General features: G+C 33.9%; 1 protein-coding gene across 1 annotated transcript; it reads left to right on the forward strand.

Annotated features, from left to right (window-relative positions):
• Positions 1-298: 298 nt before the first annotated feature.
• Positions 299-5,011, forward strand: LOC131989094 (dickkopf-related protein 2-like). The gene is made up of 5 exons (XM_059354273.1): positions 299-349; positions 1,195-1,370; positions 2,312-2,468; positions 3,463-3,597; positions 4,245-5,011. The coding sequence occupies exons 2-5, from the start codon at positions 1,203-1,205 to the stop codon at positions 4,643-4,645; spliced, it is 861 nt and encodes a 286-aa protein (XP_059210256.1). The 5' UTR covers positions 299-349; positions 1,195-1,202; the 3' UTR covers positions 4,646-5,011.
• Positions 5,012-15,297: the final 10,286 nt, after the last annotated feature.

Raw genomic sequence — 15,297 nt, forward strand, 5'->3', positions numbered from 1 at the left:
GATGGCTGCAGGTGAGGGGGCGCGCGGGTATCGATGCTCTGCGCGCGGGGGCGGGGCGCGTGGCCGGCTCTGTGGGCGTGCCGCGGGGCCGCGCATGGCGGTGGAAGCAGCCTATAAAGGTGATCAGGGTCCCGGTCCGGCTCACCTGTCCGCAGACCTGCAGTCAGACCTGCAGCATCCTGATCCTGATCCTGATCCTGAACCTGATCCTGAACCGGATCCTGCTGCTGAGAGACAAACAGGACAACTTTTACTGGAGAAATACAGCAGTTGCGACGAACTTTTGGCTTCTTTTTAAATTATTTTTATCGACTTGCAGAGAAAAGAAACATCACTCTGCAAACAACAGGTATATATATATATATATATTTACCTCTGTCGCTTTATTACTTTATTATTTCTCGAATATAGATACTTCATTTTTAATTATAGCAACCAAAACGTTTTGTTTACACTGTGAAAAAGGTTTGTGGAAATAACAGTAATACACTGTCAAATACATCAGAAATAGGGCATAAAATGAAAAATTGTATATCACTGTATTAGACGCTTTTAATTACCGTAAATCAAAGAATAGCACAAAAATTTCATGTCATAAACTGGAAGAAACACACAGTTTTGCTGTAAAATATAACATTTTCATGCAAAATGTATGGAGAAATACCCTGATGTGTGATTGAATGACACAATTACCCTAAAAAATAACAGGATTATTCAGACTAAATTACAGTTTTTTTAGACAGATATTTACTTTTAAATTTAGAATAGAAAATCCACTCACTGTCATTTTTACGGTGAAGTTCTGGCAACCACAGCTGCCGGTATTTTACCGTAAATTAAACTGATTATTTTTTACAGTGTGGGATTATTGTGGTATTTTTAAATTCGTGTAAAGTTCCCAAACAACTTATTTTTTTTTTAAATATTGCTTACTAAATTCTGCTTTCAGATCGTTGTAAAGTTTCTAATCAGAGTGTAGCTCTGTGGAAAATATATTTATTTTTTTATTTATTGTCATATAAAGGTTTCTGTACACTAAGAAAAGTTTTTTCTCACTGTTGAATAAGGATAGTAAGACCATGTTTTAATCAAACAATACGGGAATATATAGATTATATATATTATACTATGTGTGATATTTCAGCTCGTGTTCCCTTCAGTATTTAATAAATATTTATTCTTTTTATTTCCCAGCGGACATCATGAGCTGTCACCTGGTGCTGATGGTGTGTCTCGCGCTCGTGCTGGTGGCGTGTGCCCGCGGCGGGGAGGCGCGTGTCCGTCTGAACTCCATCAGGACGGTGATCCTGAGGGAGGGGCACGCGCTGCCGGTCAACCGGAGCACGTGGGAGCCGAGCCTGGACCTCACGGTGAGTTTTATGATCTAGTTAAAAATATCATAAACAGCAGATTTAGCTTTTATTATCGGAGAGGAGACAATATTAAAGGTGTATTTGTTGTTTGTACGCCTCTCCTTTTAGTTAAATGTACAGAAATATATTTAAAATAGTCTAAATAACATACTATAGCAAAATATTATATATTCACAAAGTAATTTGGCTCAAAAAATTACACTCCTTTAAAATGTTTACTAATTGAATCTTTAACTCATTAATTTTGCAAATGTATAAACGTTTTATTTTATTTTTTATTTTATTTTCTTAACATTGACATTGGTTCAATTTACAGAAATATATTTCTGATTTCCTTTCACAATTACTGGAACTTATATAATTAACTTAATTAATATATTAGCAAAATATTGTATATCCATAAATTTATTTGGCTCAAAAAATTTCTTGACATTGTATAAAATATTAGTCCACACTTTTTCTTCAGTTTCTTGTTCATTTCAATGCTTGGTACAACTAAAGGTACATTTGTTTGGATAAATATAATTATAACAACAAAAAAAGCTGATAAGAGTTTTATTTTAGAGCTGATATCTGGACATTTTCCATGTTTTTTTTTTAAAATAATGATTTCGTTTATTATCAATAAAACCATAGAAAACGTCTAGACATCAGCTCTTAAATTTAATTCTTATCAGCTATTTTTGATAATAATATAATACTATAAATAATAATAATAATAATAATAATAATAATAATAATAATATTTTTTCCATGACTGTATATTTAAATTTGTCCTAATTTCACAGCTAATGGAACTTATATAATTAACTTGCAAAAAAAAACCCCAGACGTTGGTGTGTGTGACGTCATGGCGTTCTGTTAGAACGTTAGTGACGTCAGAGCTGTTAAATTGTATCGAGCCTCGTTCCATCCTTTGATCTTTCCTCCTCGTGCAGCTCTACCAGTGTATGAGCGACCTGGAGTGCAGCGAGGGCAGCTACTGCCACGCGCCCACCAGAGGCCCCGCCCACTCCCGCTGCCAGACCTGCCGCAGGAGGAAGAGGCGTTGCCATAGGGACGGCATGTGCTGCCCCGGCAACCGATGCAGCAACAGTAAGATTTTTACATCCCATAATTATTACATATTTGTTATTTTGTTGTGTTTCAAATTTGCCTGTAGAGGCTAAAAATAAATTATCTCTTGAATTATTATGTTTTTACAGCCTATTATTATTATTATTATTATTATTATTATTATTATATTTGTCATTTTGTCGTGTCATCTGACATAAACCATCTGACCATAAATATTAAAATAAGTCTGTTTTTGCTACTTTTTGAAATTTGCCTGTAGAGGCTAAAAAGAACAATGATTTATATTTGGTCTATTTATTATTACAGCCCATAATTATAATAATAATAATGATTTTTATTATCATTATTATATTATATTTGTTGTTTTGTCGTGTCGTCTGAGACCATCAAATGTCAAAATAAGTCTATTTTTGCTCCTTTTCAAATTTGCCTGTAGATTGTTATTACAGCCCATAATAATAATAATAATTATTATTATAATTATTTATTTTATATTATTATTATTTATTTTTATATATTATTTATTTTTATATTTTTATATTTTCATATTTTTATATTATTATTATTAATATTATTATTATTATTATTATTATTATTATTATTAGTAATAGTATGATTACATATTATTCATTCTGTAGTGTCATTTATATATCTACCAAGAATTATCATACCATAGTAATCTAAAAGTGAAATTCAGTTATGAAATACTAAAACCAGATAAGCCGATATTTTCACATACAAAATCAAAATTTTCTTTTTTTTGAAATACAAATTATTAGAAAAAATGTAAGTCAAAATTTTGACTTTATGTGTCCAGATTAAAACTTTAAACAAAGTAAAACTTATCTAGTTATAACGTTATAAAGTTATAAAACTTATCTCGTATCCACATTTTTGCTCAGTATCTTTATGATTTCATGTCATTCATGTTAATATTCTTTACATCTCTTGACTTTAACTTAATGAATGAGTGAATGATGAGATGCTGAGTGTCTCTGGTGTCTGTCCTCAGATATCTGCGTCCCTGATGAGGACAGCTTCGTGTCTCAGAGGATCCCCGACTCAGATGGAGGGATGAGTCCTCTGGCCAAGAAGAAAGGATGGAGGAAGAGAGGGAGGATGGAGGTCAAGGGGCCGTCCAGCAAAGGTCAGCATGCACTCGCTTCTCCTATTTAGTTATATTTGGTTTCATGTGGGAACAAATATGGAAATAAACCTTTATTTATTTCTTATTTTGTTATTCTCTTTATGTTCCTGGAATATGAACAGATGTCTATGTCGGACTAGAACAACTAAATGTCCCACAATCTAAACTTAAAAAAAAAAAAAAAAAAAGTAATGTTATTGACTATTAATGGACTCCATAATTACTATAAACAATCATGCAAAAAAATATTAGACAATATTTCCTGAATTTTCTGTACTAAATGTACATTTATTTGAACAAATACGGTGATAACAACAAAATATCTCATAACAGTTTAATTAAATTGCTGATATCTAGCCATTGTTTTCATGGTTTTCTTGATTAAATTATTTCACTATAATTTTAGTGAGTTTTGTAACCACAAAATACAGTTTCAGTTAGTCATCGTTTTTCTAAAAACACTACTTTTTATTTTTATTTCAGTTAACGAAAATGTTTTTTCAATTCAATTTTTTAGTTATTTCGTTAGTTTTTTCGTTAACTATAATAACCTTGGTTGACAAAGGTGACGTTTAGGCTTGTGATTGGCCCAGAGGTCTGTGATGTCATAGTGATGTCATAGTGATGTGGTGTTGGTGTGTGTGCAGGTCAGGTGGGGGACCCGTGTCTCCGCTCGTCGGACTGCTCGGACGCTCTGTGCTGCGCGCGCCACTTCTGGACGCGGATCTGTAAGCCGGTGCTGCAGGAGGGCCAGGTGTGCACGCGCCACCGCCGGAAGAGCGCCCACGGCCTGGAGCTGTTCCAGCGCTGCCCCTGCGGCGACGGCCTTAGCTGCCGGACACTACGAGAGCCCGGCGCCAAGTCCTCGTCTTCATCATCATCTTCATCTCTGCTAGTGGCGGCGGCAAAGTCCAAGCTAGCAGCTTCGTCCTCGTCCTCGTCCCGCCACTCCTCCCCGCACACCTCGCTGCTGTCCTCGTCGGCGGGGAAGTTGGCGGCGTCGCCACCGGTGGCAAAGACCAGACTGCACGTGTGTCAGAAAAACTAAAGAAGAAGAAGAAAGAGTGAAAGACAGAAAGAGGAGAGGAAGGATAGAGCTCCCTCTGAGCCGGAGGAGGAGCAGAACCGGTTGCTCCTCTAGTATCCGGATGCTAACGAGCTTCCTGTCGGGCTGCTTTCACACACAAAGCCAGCGGGATGTGAAACCGGCGCGGTTTCCTCCTCCGCGTCTAGACGAGCCGAAACCGCTTTGAAATCCGGTTTGACTCCACTTCCAGCAGCAGGAAGGACATTAATATTAAAGGCTGATTCAGGTCTTTGGTCCTGTTGTTTCTGTGGAGCCACACAAACCACAAAACACTGAAACCGACAAAAATATTCAGAGTATCAAACACAGAAACATTGTGCTGAGTGGACAGAAATGAAAAAAAAAAGTTGAATATGCTCAACTGTCCTGGATTTCACTTATATAAGAAGATTTGTTTCCCAGTTTTTAAAATATTTCACTACATTATTACACTACCGCTCCTGTACCACCATATATAGATTTCCATTTATTTCTGTTTTATTTTCATGTGTCTGTTATTCATTTTTCACACAAAAAATGGGACAAAATGTACAATAAACAAAGGTAAAGATGAATTTGACTGACTTATTATTATTTAAAAATGTTGTATAGATATTGAAATCATGTCTTTATCAAGAATTCTTTTGAATACAAAACTCTTGTAACAAGCCAAACACCAACAATAAAAGCAGGTAATTGTACCGCGAATTTCTTATTTCCTGTCATTTATTATGAAACTATTAGACTATTTCGAAACACTTCAAACATAATCCTTCAGTTTCTGTCAATCAATTTGTTTTTGTTTTATCATTAAAATACATTTTTATCTTCAACATGTTTTTTGTTGTTGTTTTTAAAAAAAATAAAAAAAAAATAAAATAAAAATAAAAATAAAAATAAAAATAAAAATAAAAATAAAAATAAAAATAAAAATAAAAATAAAAATAAAAAATAAAAAATAAATATGCAATATTTATTATTATAAGGTTGGAGGCAGTTACAGATTAATTAATTAATTCATTAAAATAATATTAATATAGCACCTTTGATAGACTTGTACTGCACTTAAGTACAATTTTGAGGTACTTGTACTTTACTTGAGCTTTAGTTACCTTTCAGGTCGAGATTTAACATAAAAAACATGAAACATTTAAAGTGATTTTACGTAAATAGATTTTAAGTAAATTTTGATGCTTTTGTACTTTTACTTCAGTAAGTTTTGCATGCAGGACTTTTAACAGCTGATCAGTATGAGAGTTAAATGTTCTCTATGCCAGAACTTTTTCAGGAAAAGTGTTTTCATCTCCAACTCGGAGCATTTTTGGAAAACTATCAAGCGAGTATGAAAACTTTTATGCACATTTGCAAAAGATTTATTGAATTTCGGTGTTCCCATCAAGTTTTTCTCATGAGAATCCTGTAAATGAGTCGATGGAAACACGACGATAGAAACTTACCAAGTTAGTTAGCCAGCACAAGCATTAATAGATGAATAAAGAGAACAGTGTTGGGGGCGGGGCTCTGTTCATTCCTATGAAAGTGGCGCATGATGCCAAAAAAGTTAGATTTCTTTAAAATGCTGCTTAAATAAATGCATTAATAATAATAATAGAATAATGATTTATTTAGAATATATAAAACAATCTGAGTGTGTCCATTCTGCATAACGAGTACTTTTACTTTTGATACTTTCAGTACATTTTGATACTTTTTCACTTTTACTTCAGTAAGTCAGCTATTCTCAACCTTGGGATCGGGACCCCAATTGGGGTCGCGAGATGATTTCTGGGGGTCGCCAAATCATTCAAAATCAGTCTTTTTAGTAATTTAATGTCTTTTTTTGGTCATTGTGGGGTTTTTTTTTTGTCATTTTGTGTCTTCTTTTTATCATTTTGTGTCTTTTTAGGTAATTTTGTGTATTTTTTGATCATTTTGTGGTCAATTTGTGTCTTTTTTGGTCATTTTGTTTCCTTTTTTGGACATTTTGTGTCTTTTTTTTTGTCATTTTGTGTCTTTTTTTGGTGATTTTGTTTCTTTTTTGGGTCATTTTGTGTCTTTTTTGGTGATTTTGTGTCTTTTTCTTGGTAATTTTGTGTCTTTTTTGGTAATTTTGTGTCTTTTCTGGTCATTTTGTGTCTTTTTTGCTCATTTTTGTCTTTTTTGATCATTTTGTGGTCAATTTGTATGTTTTTTTTATCATTTTGTGTCTTTTTTGATCATTTTGTGTCTTTTTAGGTATTTTTGTGTATTTTTTGATCATTTTGTGGTCAATTTGTGTCTTTTTTTGTCATTTTGTTTCCTTTTTTGGACATTTTGTGTCTTTTTTTGTCATTTTGTGTCTTTTTTGGTCATTTTGTGTCTTTTTCTTGGTCATTTTGTGTCTTTTTTGGTCATTTTGTGTCTTTTCTGGTCATTTTGTGTCTTTTTTGCTCATTTTTGTCTTTTTTGATCACTTTGTGTATGTTTTTGGTCATTTTGTTTCCTTTTTTTGGTAATTTAGTGTCTTTTTTGTCATTTTGTGTCTTTTTTGATCATTTTGTGGTCATTTTGTGTCTTTTTTGGTCATTTTGTGTCCTTTTTTTGGTCATTTTGTTTCTTTTTTGTATGATCTGAACTGTGCGTGTGAGATTGTGTTCAGTGAGCGGGGGTCGAGGACAACATGCATGTTAAATTGGGGGTCGCAACTCAAAAAGGTTGAGAACTACTGCACTAAACTGAAGTAAATCTTTAATCAGCTCCAGCAGGAACAAGTGAAACATGTAGAAGCAGCTCTGACAGCTGGAGAAGTTGGTTTCACAGATAAACATGATGATGATCTGCTCTCCTCAGATGAAGAAGAAGAAGATCTACAGATAAAGCTTTTCTTCTTCTGCTGTTTGTCAAAGAGGTGTGAACAGAAACTCGTTACAAACTGTGAAATGTTCCTCGTTAAACTCAACATCTCCTTTGTTGTGAGTTATTTTTCTTCTATATTTTGGATGAATGTTGTTGTTTTCTTCTTCTGTGAAGCTCTGCCAGATTATTTACAAACACTTTAAATAGAAATCTTCAGTTTCTGTCAATTTTTCTGGTTTTATTTATGATTAAAAACAGCAACTAAAAGCAGCAATTAAAAACAATATTTATAAAGCACCTTTGATGTACAAAACAAAGCAGAAGGCAACAATAAATACAATTAAAACAAATGGATATTAAAATTAAGTTGCAAAACTCATACAGCAGAGAATCAAACACATAATATTTTTTGAAAAATAAACATATTTTACAGGGTTTTGATTGAATTTTTTTGCTACATAAAGTGCAAATTCAGTAAAAAGTAAATTGCTTTTATTCCAAAAGTTCAATTCTGTAAATTATTATAATGGGACATTATAGAGTTTTTAAAAAAAAAGTATTATTAATTTTCCTAACGGTCTTTATTTTATCTTAGATTACAGTGAATTGACGTAAAAACAAAAAACAAAATTAAAATGAATAAATAATTGAAAAAGTTATGATATGCATTTTTTTTTAACAGTAAAGCTTCAAATTTATGTAAAAAAAATGTGAAAAGAAATTGTAAAAAAAAGACTTACCGTTATATTAAAGTAAAAAATGTTTATTTTTTATATATACACTACCGGTCAAAAGTTTTAGAACACACCAACTTTTCCAGAACTTAATTGAAAATGATGCAGTTTAATGTCTCAGTGTACTCTGAAATTAATGCACATTTGCAACATTTAAAATTCTTTATTGAGCATGATAGTGTTTTGAAAGTAAAAAAAAGATTCAAAATCACATTTTATGTTGAACTAAAGGACTAAAAAAAGACACAAAATGACCAAAAAAAGACACAAAATGACAAAAAAAGACACCAGAAGACACAAAATGACTAAAAAAAGACACAAAATGACCAAAAAAAGACACAAAAGGAGAAAAAAAGACACCAAAAGACACAAAATGACCAAAAAAAGACACAAAAGGACAAAAAAAGACACCAAAAGACACAAAATGACAAAAAAAAGACACAAAATGACCAAAAAAGACACAAAATGACTTACAAAGACATGAAAAGAATTCAAAAATGGACAAAATAGCCCAAGACTCCATAGAGTTAAGTTGTTAACCCATTTCTTGTTCCCTGAAAAAGGCCTACTTGTATAATTCTGAAATGTACATTATCTTTCAGTTTTGGTTAAGCTTACCTTTTTTTATTTACCTCTGGCAGTTCACCACTTACCTTTGGACCCTTTCAAGCTGTTCATTTGACTTGAACTGCTTGAATTTCAATAAAAAAATTTCAAGAAAAATTGGTGTGTTCTAAAACTTTTGACCAGTAGTGTATATAAATCCAATACATAAAGCGTGCTGGGAGCATGTGCAGTGACTGATAAGATTCCCAAAGAGGAAAAGGGGAGCCCACAGGCTGCAGGGACACGAGGAAACGATCCCATCTGTGCAGATAAAAGTTATTTATGACCGCAGAGTTTCAGCTCAGCCGATCTTTAAACTGAGTCTGTTTAAACACGTGTCAGCAGGCTGACAGGTGACGTACGTCTCCATGGAAACACCAGATTCAGCTCTAACTCTGAGTTTACAACGTCTCACTTTCATCAATAACTCTTTATCTGATTTAATTTCTTCTTTAGTCTGAATTAGTTGAGTAACTTCAGATGTTTTATAGCCTTTAAAAGTCAGACTTTCCATTACAGCGAGGCCTTGAACACTGCAGGCTGTTCTCATTCGCTGAAACACAACAAGAAAAGTCATAACTCATATAAACGAGAATTAACATGAGCCAGGAGGCTTATTACCACCCGCACTGACAAACCTTAAACCTCTTTCTACTGGCTGCATAAAGAATTCTGATTGTATAGAAGTCTATGAGAAAACAACCCTACTTCTCTCTTGATTTGTGACCTCAGTAAACATTCTCATAATGAGTTTCTGGGCTCAGTTGGTAGTTCAATACAGGATGATGTTCATTTAAATGGTAAATGGACCTGCACTTATGTAGCGCTTTTCTAGTCGCTTTGAGTATCTTGCTCAAGGATACTTCGACATTTCTGGAATGAGCCGCAAACCTGAAGAGCCATATTAGTCAGGCAGCTTAGGACCAGATTTAAGAATAAAGGGGACACGCCGGACAAAAGCACCAATTTTTTCCCACATGCTCTCTATCACTATAGGTTTCAATTTTTGGTAGGAGCCAATTCATCAAGATGGCAGCCATATAAAATCTATGAGAACCAGTATATCTTCTAAGCCACTTAGAAGGTCAATCTTAGTGTCAAAATATACATTTTCTGGGTCAAAGAATCATTTAAAGCTACTGAGAATATCACTAGATGATCAAATAGATATGTTCATTTTGGCCATGTATTTACATAATTATTAGATTCCAAACATTTTCAGCTCAGGATTCTCTGCTGCAGCACTTGAAGCGAGTTGCCTACCAATCTGGGTGAAAATGAACATTTCTATTTGATCAAATAATCATCTAGTGATATTCTCAACAGCTTTAAATGATTCCTTGACCCAGAAAATGTAGATTTTGACACCAAGATTGACCTTCTGAGTGGCTTGGAAGATGTATTGGTTCTCATAGACTTTATATGGGTGCCATCTCGGATCGGCCATCTTGATGAAGTGGCTCCTACCAAAAATTGAAACCTATGGTGATAGAGAGCACGTGGAAAAAATTTGGTTCTTTTGTCCAGCGTGTCCCCTTTATTTAGCTAAGCCGCCTGACTAATTTATAAGGTCACATTTTCACAATTGGATACAAATTGCGGCCGACACCAATGATACATTAAAATTAAAATATAAAGGGAAAAATGTTTTGATTTTTTTGTCAGAGCCACAGGGAGCCACTGCAGATGGCCTGAAGAGCCACATGTGGCCCAAGAGCCGCAGGTTGCCCACCCCTGGTCTGGATAAATTGTAATAAAACTGTAGAAATGCAGAAAGTTTTGTAGAAAAACCAAAAACTTTATGAATGAAAAAATTGTGTTTTTCAAACCCCTGAGAACGGATTCTGAGAGCAGAGAGAGATTGTGTCTGTGTGAGAACATGTTCCTTCTTCTGTGGTTGGTTGCTGTTGGGCATCACTGTCCTCGGTTTGGGTACGGTTATTATACAGATAACACACACACACACACACACACACACACACACACACACACACACACACACACACACACTAACACACACACACACACGTCACTCTTCCCTGTGTGTTCCCCAGCTTCCCTGTTGCTGCGTGTTCACTATAGGTCACTGCTTTATCCTCACTTTCCCATCTGAGTTTCCTTGATGTCACAGCTTTGTTTCCCACACACACACACACACACATTCTTGTACTTCTATCTTTGTGAGGACCCTCATTGGAACAGTGAATTCCCATGCAAGGTTATAATAGTTTTTGTTTTAATTTTGTTTTCAAATTCAGTTAGTTTTAGTTCGTTTTTAGTCTTTTTGGTCTTTTTTTGGTCATTTTGTGTCTTTTTTTTAGTCATTTTGTGTCTTTTTTTGGTCAATTTGTATATTTTGGTGTCTTTTTGTCATTTTGTGTCTTTTTTTGGTCATTTTGTGTCTTTTGGTGTCTTTTTTGGTCATTTTGTGTCTTTTTTTGTCATTTTGTGTCTTTTTTTGGTCATTTTGTGTCTTTTTTTGTCATTTTGTGTCTTTTGGTGTCTTTTTTGGTCATTTTGTGTCTTTTTTTTGGTCATTGTGTGTCTTTTGGTGTCTTTTTTGGTCATTTTGTGTCTTTTTTTGGTCATTTTGTGTCTTTTTTTGTCATTTTGTGTCTTTTTTTGTCATTTTGTGTCTTTTTTTTGTCATTTTGTGTCTTTTTTGGTCATTTTGTGTCTTTTTTTGGTCATTTTGTGTCTTTTTTTGGTCATTTTGTGTCTTTTTTTGTCATTTTGTGTCTTTTTTTGTCATTTTGTGTCTTTTTTTTTGTCATTTTGTGTCTTTTGGTGTCTTTTTTTGTCATTTTGTGTCTTTTTTTGGTCATTTTGTGTCTTTTTTTAGCCCTTTAGTCCAACATAAAATGTGATTTTGAATCTTTTTTTTCTTTCAAAACACTATCATGCTCAATAAAGAATTTTAAATGTTGCAAATGTGCATTAATTTCAGAGTACACTGAGACATTAAACTGCATCATTTTCAATTAAAGTTAGTTTTAATTTTGTTGTGAATTTTTTGTTTTCGAATCCAGTTAGTTTTAATGAGTTTTTAGAGTGAGTTTGCTAGTTTTAGTTTAGTTTTTATTAGTTTTAGTTTTTTGTAATGGGGTATTTGTTGGGTGGGAGATTAAAAGAGGTCACAGTAAATTTTGCCTTTATTTCCTTTGTCTTATCCATCTTCATTATGTATGAAAAAAGCTGACAAAGACAAAAACGAAGGACATTTTAACTATAATTTTAGTTAGTTTTGTAACCACACAATACAGTTTCAGTTAATTATCATTATCATGTAACCTTTAACCCTTAAAACAAAGTCTGAAATCTCAAAAAAGCCTTTAAAGAAGTGAGGTAAAAATACATTTTGTGTATTTTGTGTCTTTTTTTAGTCATTTTGTGTCTTTTTTTAGTCATTTTTTGGTCATTTTGTGTCTTTTTGTGGCTTTCTTAAGTCATATTGTGTCTTTTTTTGTCTTTTTGTGTCTTTTTTTGGTCATTTTGTGTCTTTTTTTAATCATTTTGTGTCTTTTTTTTGGTCATTTTGTGTCTTTTTTTTGTCATTTTGTGGTTTTTTTGTGTCTTTTTTTAGTCATTTTGTGTTTTTTTTGTGTCTTTTTTTAGTCATTTTGTGTCTTTTTTTGGCCATTTAGTTTCTCAATTTTGCCTTTATTTCCTTTGTCTGATCCATCTTCATTATGTATGAAAAAAGTTGACAAAGATGAAAACGAAGGACATTTTCACTATAATTTTAGTTAGTTTTGTAACCACACAATACAGTTTCAGTTAATTATCATTATCATGTAACCTTTAACCCTTAAAACAAAGTCTGGAATCTCAAAAAAGCCTTTAAAGAAGTGAGGACCGGCCGAAATGTCCTCACTTTGCAAAAATGTCCTCACTATGTTGGTTAAAAACGTGTTCTGGTCCTCACTATGTAGGAAATACAAGAACACACACACACACACACACACACACACACACACACACACAACACACACACACTTCTCCGTGTTGTTGTTCTGATGATAATATGATTACAGTAGTTAAGGTGAAACAGCTTTCTGCTCTGAGCCATCCATGTTCTGTCTCCAGTCGCTTTGTTAGAATGGAGGAATCTCAACACGTCCTCACAAGTACTGTTTACTGCCCTACAAAGCCTAACTGCAGCCATTACATTCTTGGTCAAAACTGAGTTATAACTAAAAAACTAACTCCTCAATGTCTGTTTTATCTTTTGAGAAAGTTTTAGATTGAAAAGGTGAAAATACACTTTAATGCATGAGAAAAACGATGTCCAGGGTCTGCAGCCCCCCGGACCTCCCTATAGCTGGCTATTTCATGTCCAAGTGGAAAGCCCTGATGGTGGCCTTGAGATTTTGACTTTGGCAGCTTGAAAACCACTGACATAGATTCAGGATTCATCACTTCCTGTCACATGAGTGCAAATAAACTCTCATGAGAAACATTATTGTTTTCTCGTGAGAAAAAAGCATTGGTGGACACAAACACACATACTATATATTGGAACCTGGTCTCACAGGAATCTGTGAAATAGCCACGGATTTACTTAACTCAAAATCCGTGGAATAGCCACGGAATCACTCAAATTTCCGTGAAACTGACACAGATTTCGCTACAATGCAAGTTAATGACAGTCATATCCCGTGGCTATTCCATGGATATTTGTTCCTATTGGTTTGTTCCAAGTCACGTGACTTTCAAGGTCCCGGCGGTCAGAACAAAAAACATGGCGGACAGTTCTCTCATTTTTAGTGAAAAAAATCAATATTTTGACTTAGTTTCTGCATAAAAATGGATTTTGATCACATTTCTAGCAAGAAATATATGTTTTATTTTCTAAATTTTCACTCAGTGAATGTACATAATCACTTTGTATGTTGGAATAGCCACGGGATATGACTGGCATTAACTTGCATTGTAGCAAAATCCGTGTCAGTTTCACGGAAATTTGAGTGATTCCGTGGCTATTCCACGGATTCCTGTGAGACCATGTTGCATCACTTCCTGTCACATGAGTGCAAATAAACTCTCATGAGAAACATTATTGTCATGTCATAATTATGAGATTCAAAAAGCATCAAGCATTGGTGGACACAAACACACATACTGTATATTGGCTACAGTTCCCTTTAAATCTAAATTGCAGTGATGTTTGCCAGTTTTACAACATAATAAAACTACAGTTTGAGGGACAGATGGGTTGGCCTGGTTACTGTTTAACCAGTAACACACACACACACACACACACACACACACACCATACACCCTGTGCTATCGATCAGAGCCGGATGTGTCTGGGCTCTCTCCTGGTCGACCAGGTAAGACTCATTTCTGTTGATCACAGAGTTTTAAGGTTTTGTACTCGAACACAAATTTGATTCTTGAAGAGTTTATTATCAGAATCATCATGAGCTGATATGTTTGATCATAAAGACCCACGATTGAATCAGGTAACTTCAGTTTCAGGTTTAGTCCAAAGCAGGTCACAGCTGTCTGTGCACCTGCTGTTCAGATCAAACTGAGAAAGAACATTTTCTGTCATTGTTGTTACTGTTTTTGGCATTTTCCTAGTATTTTCCATTACTATCAATTGAACAAAAACAAGTGCAAATACATAAATAAATCACTATTTTATTTTCTAGGGATTTTTAAAGATTATTTTTAATTTGAAAATGTAAATGTTTAATTCCAACATTAGAAGCACATAAATAAGTAGAATAAAATTGGTTTTGTTTATTTATTTTTCCAAAACATATATCTATATGATGTCATTCAGTGGTGGAAAGTACATTTACTCCAGTACTGTACTTAAGTACAATTTTGAGGTACTTGTACTTAACTTGAGTATTTCCATGTTATGTAACTTTAGAAGCAAATATTTTACTTTTTAATTACTTTTTAGGTCGAGATTTAACATAAAATCACAATCACGATTGTTAACACAATACATTCAAAGCAATTAGACATTTATTTTCTAAATAAAAAAAGCATAAAGAGCACTTTACTTTTGATACTTTAAGTACATTTTGATGCTGATACTTTTTTATATTTTAGTTCAGTAAGTTGAGTGCAGGACTTGTACTTGTAGTAGAGTCATTTCACAGTTTTAACACTTTTTCTACCACTGCTGTCTGCTAATGTCAAACAAGCTTACAGAGCTACTGCCATGCCCCCAATAGGAAAATCTGACCACAACTTAGTTCTTCTGGAGACTTGTTACAAACCCTGTGTGTGGAGGCAGCCTACAACTACACTCACAGTCAGGAAATGGACACCAGAGGCACTCATTGTATTCATGCTGTTTTCAGGAAAAACAACAAATATTTTAACACGTAAAATTACAAAAAATATTTAATGTCACAGGATATTACTATATATGAAGATTATCACTCAACAATCAATAAATGCTGTGAAACATTTAATTTATTTTAAGACTTTTAGTTT

This window comes from Centropristis striata, chromosome 17, assembly GCF_030273125.1.
Source record: "Centropristis striata isolate RG_2023a ecotype Rhode Island chromosome 17, C.striata_1.0, whole genome shotgun sequence".
Classification (NCBI taxonomy): Eukaryota; Metazoa; Chordata; class Actinopteri; order Perciformes; family Serranidae; genus Centropristis; species Centropristis striata.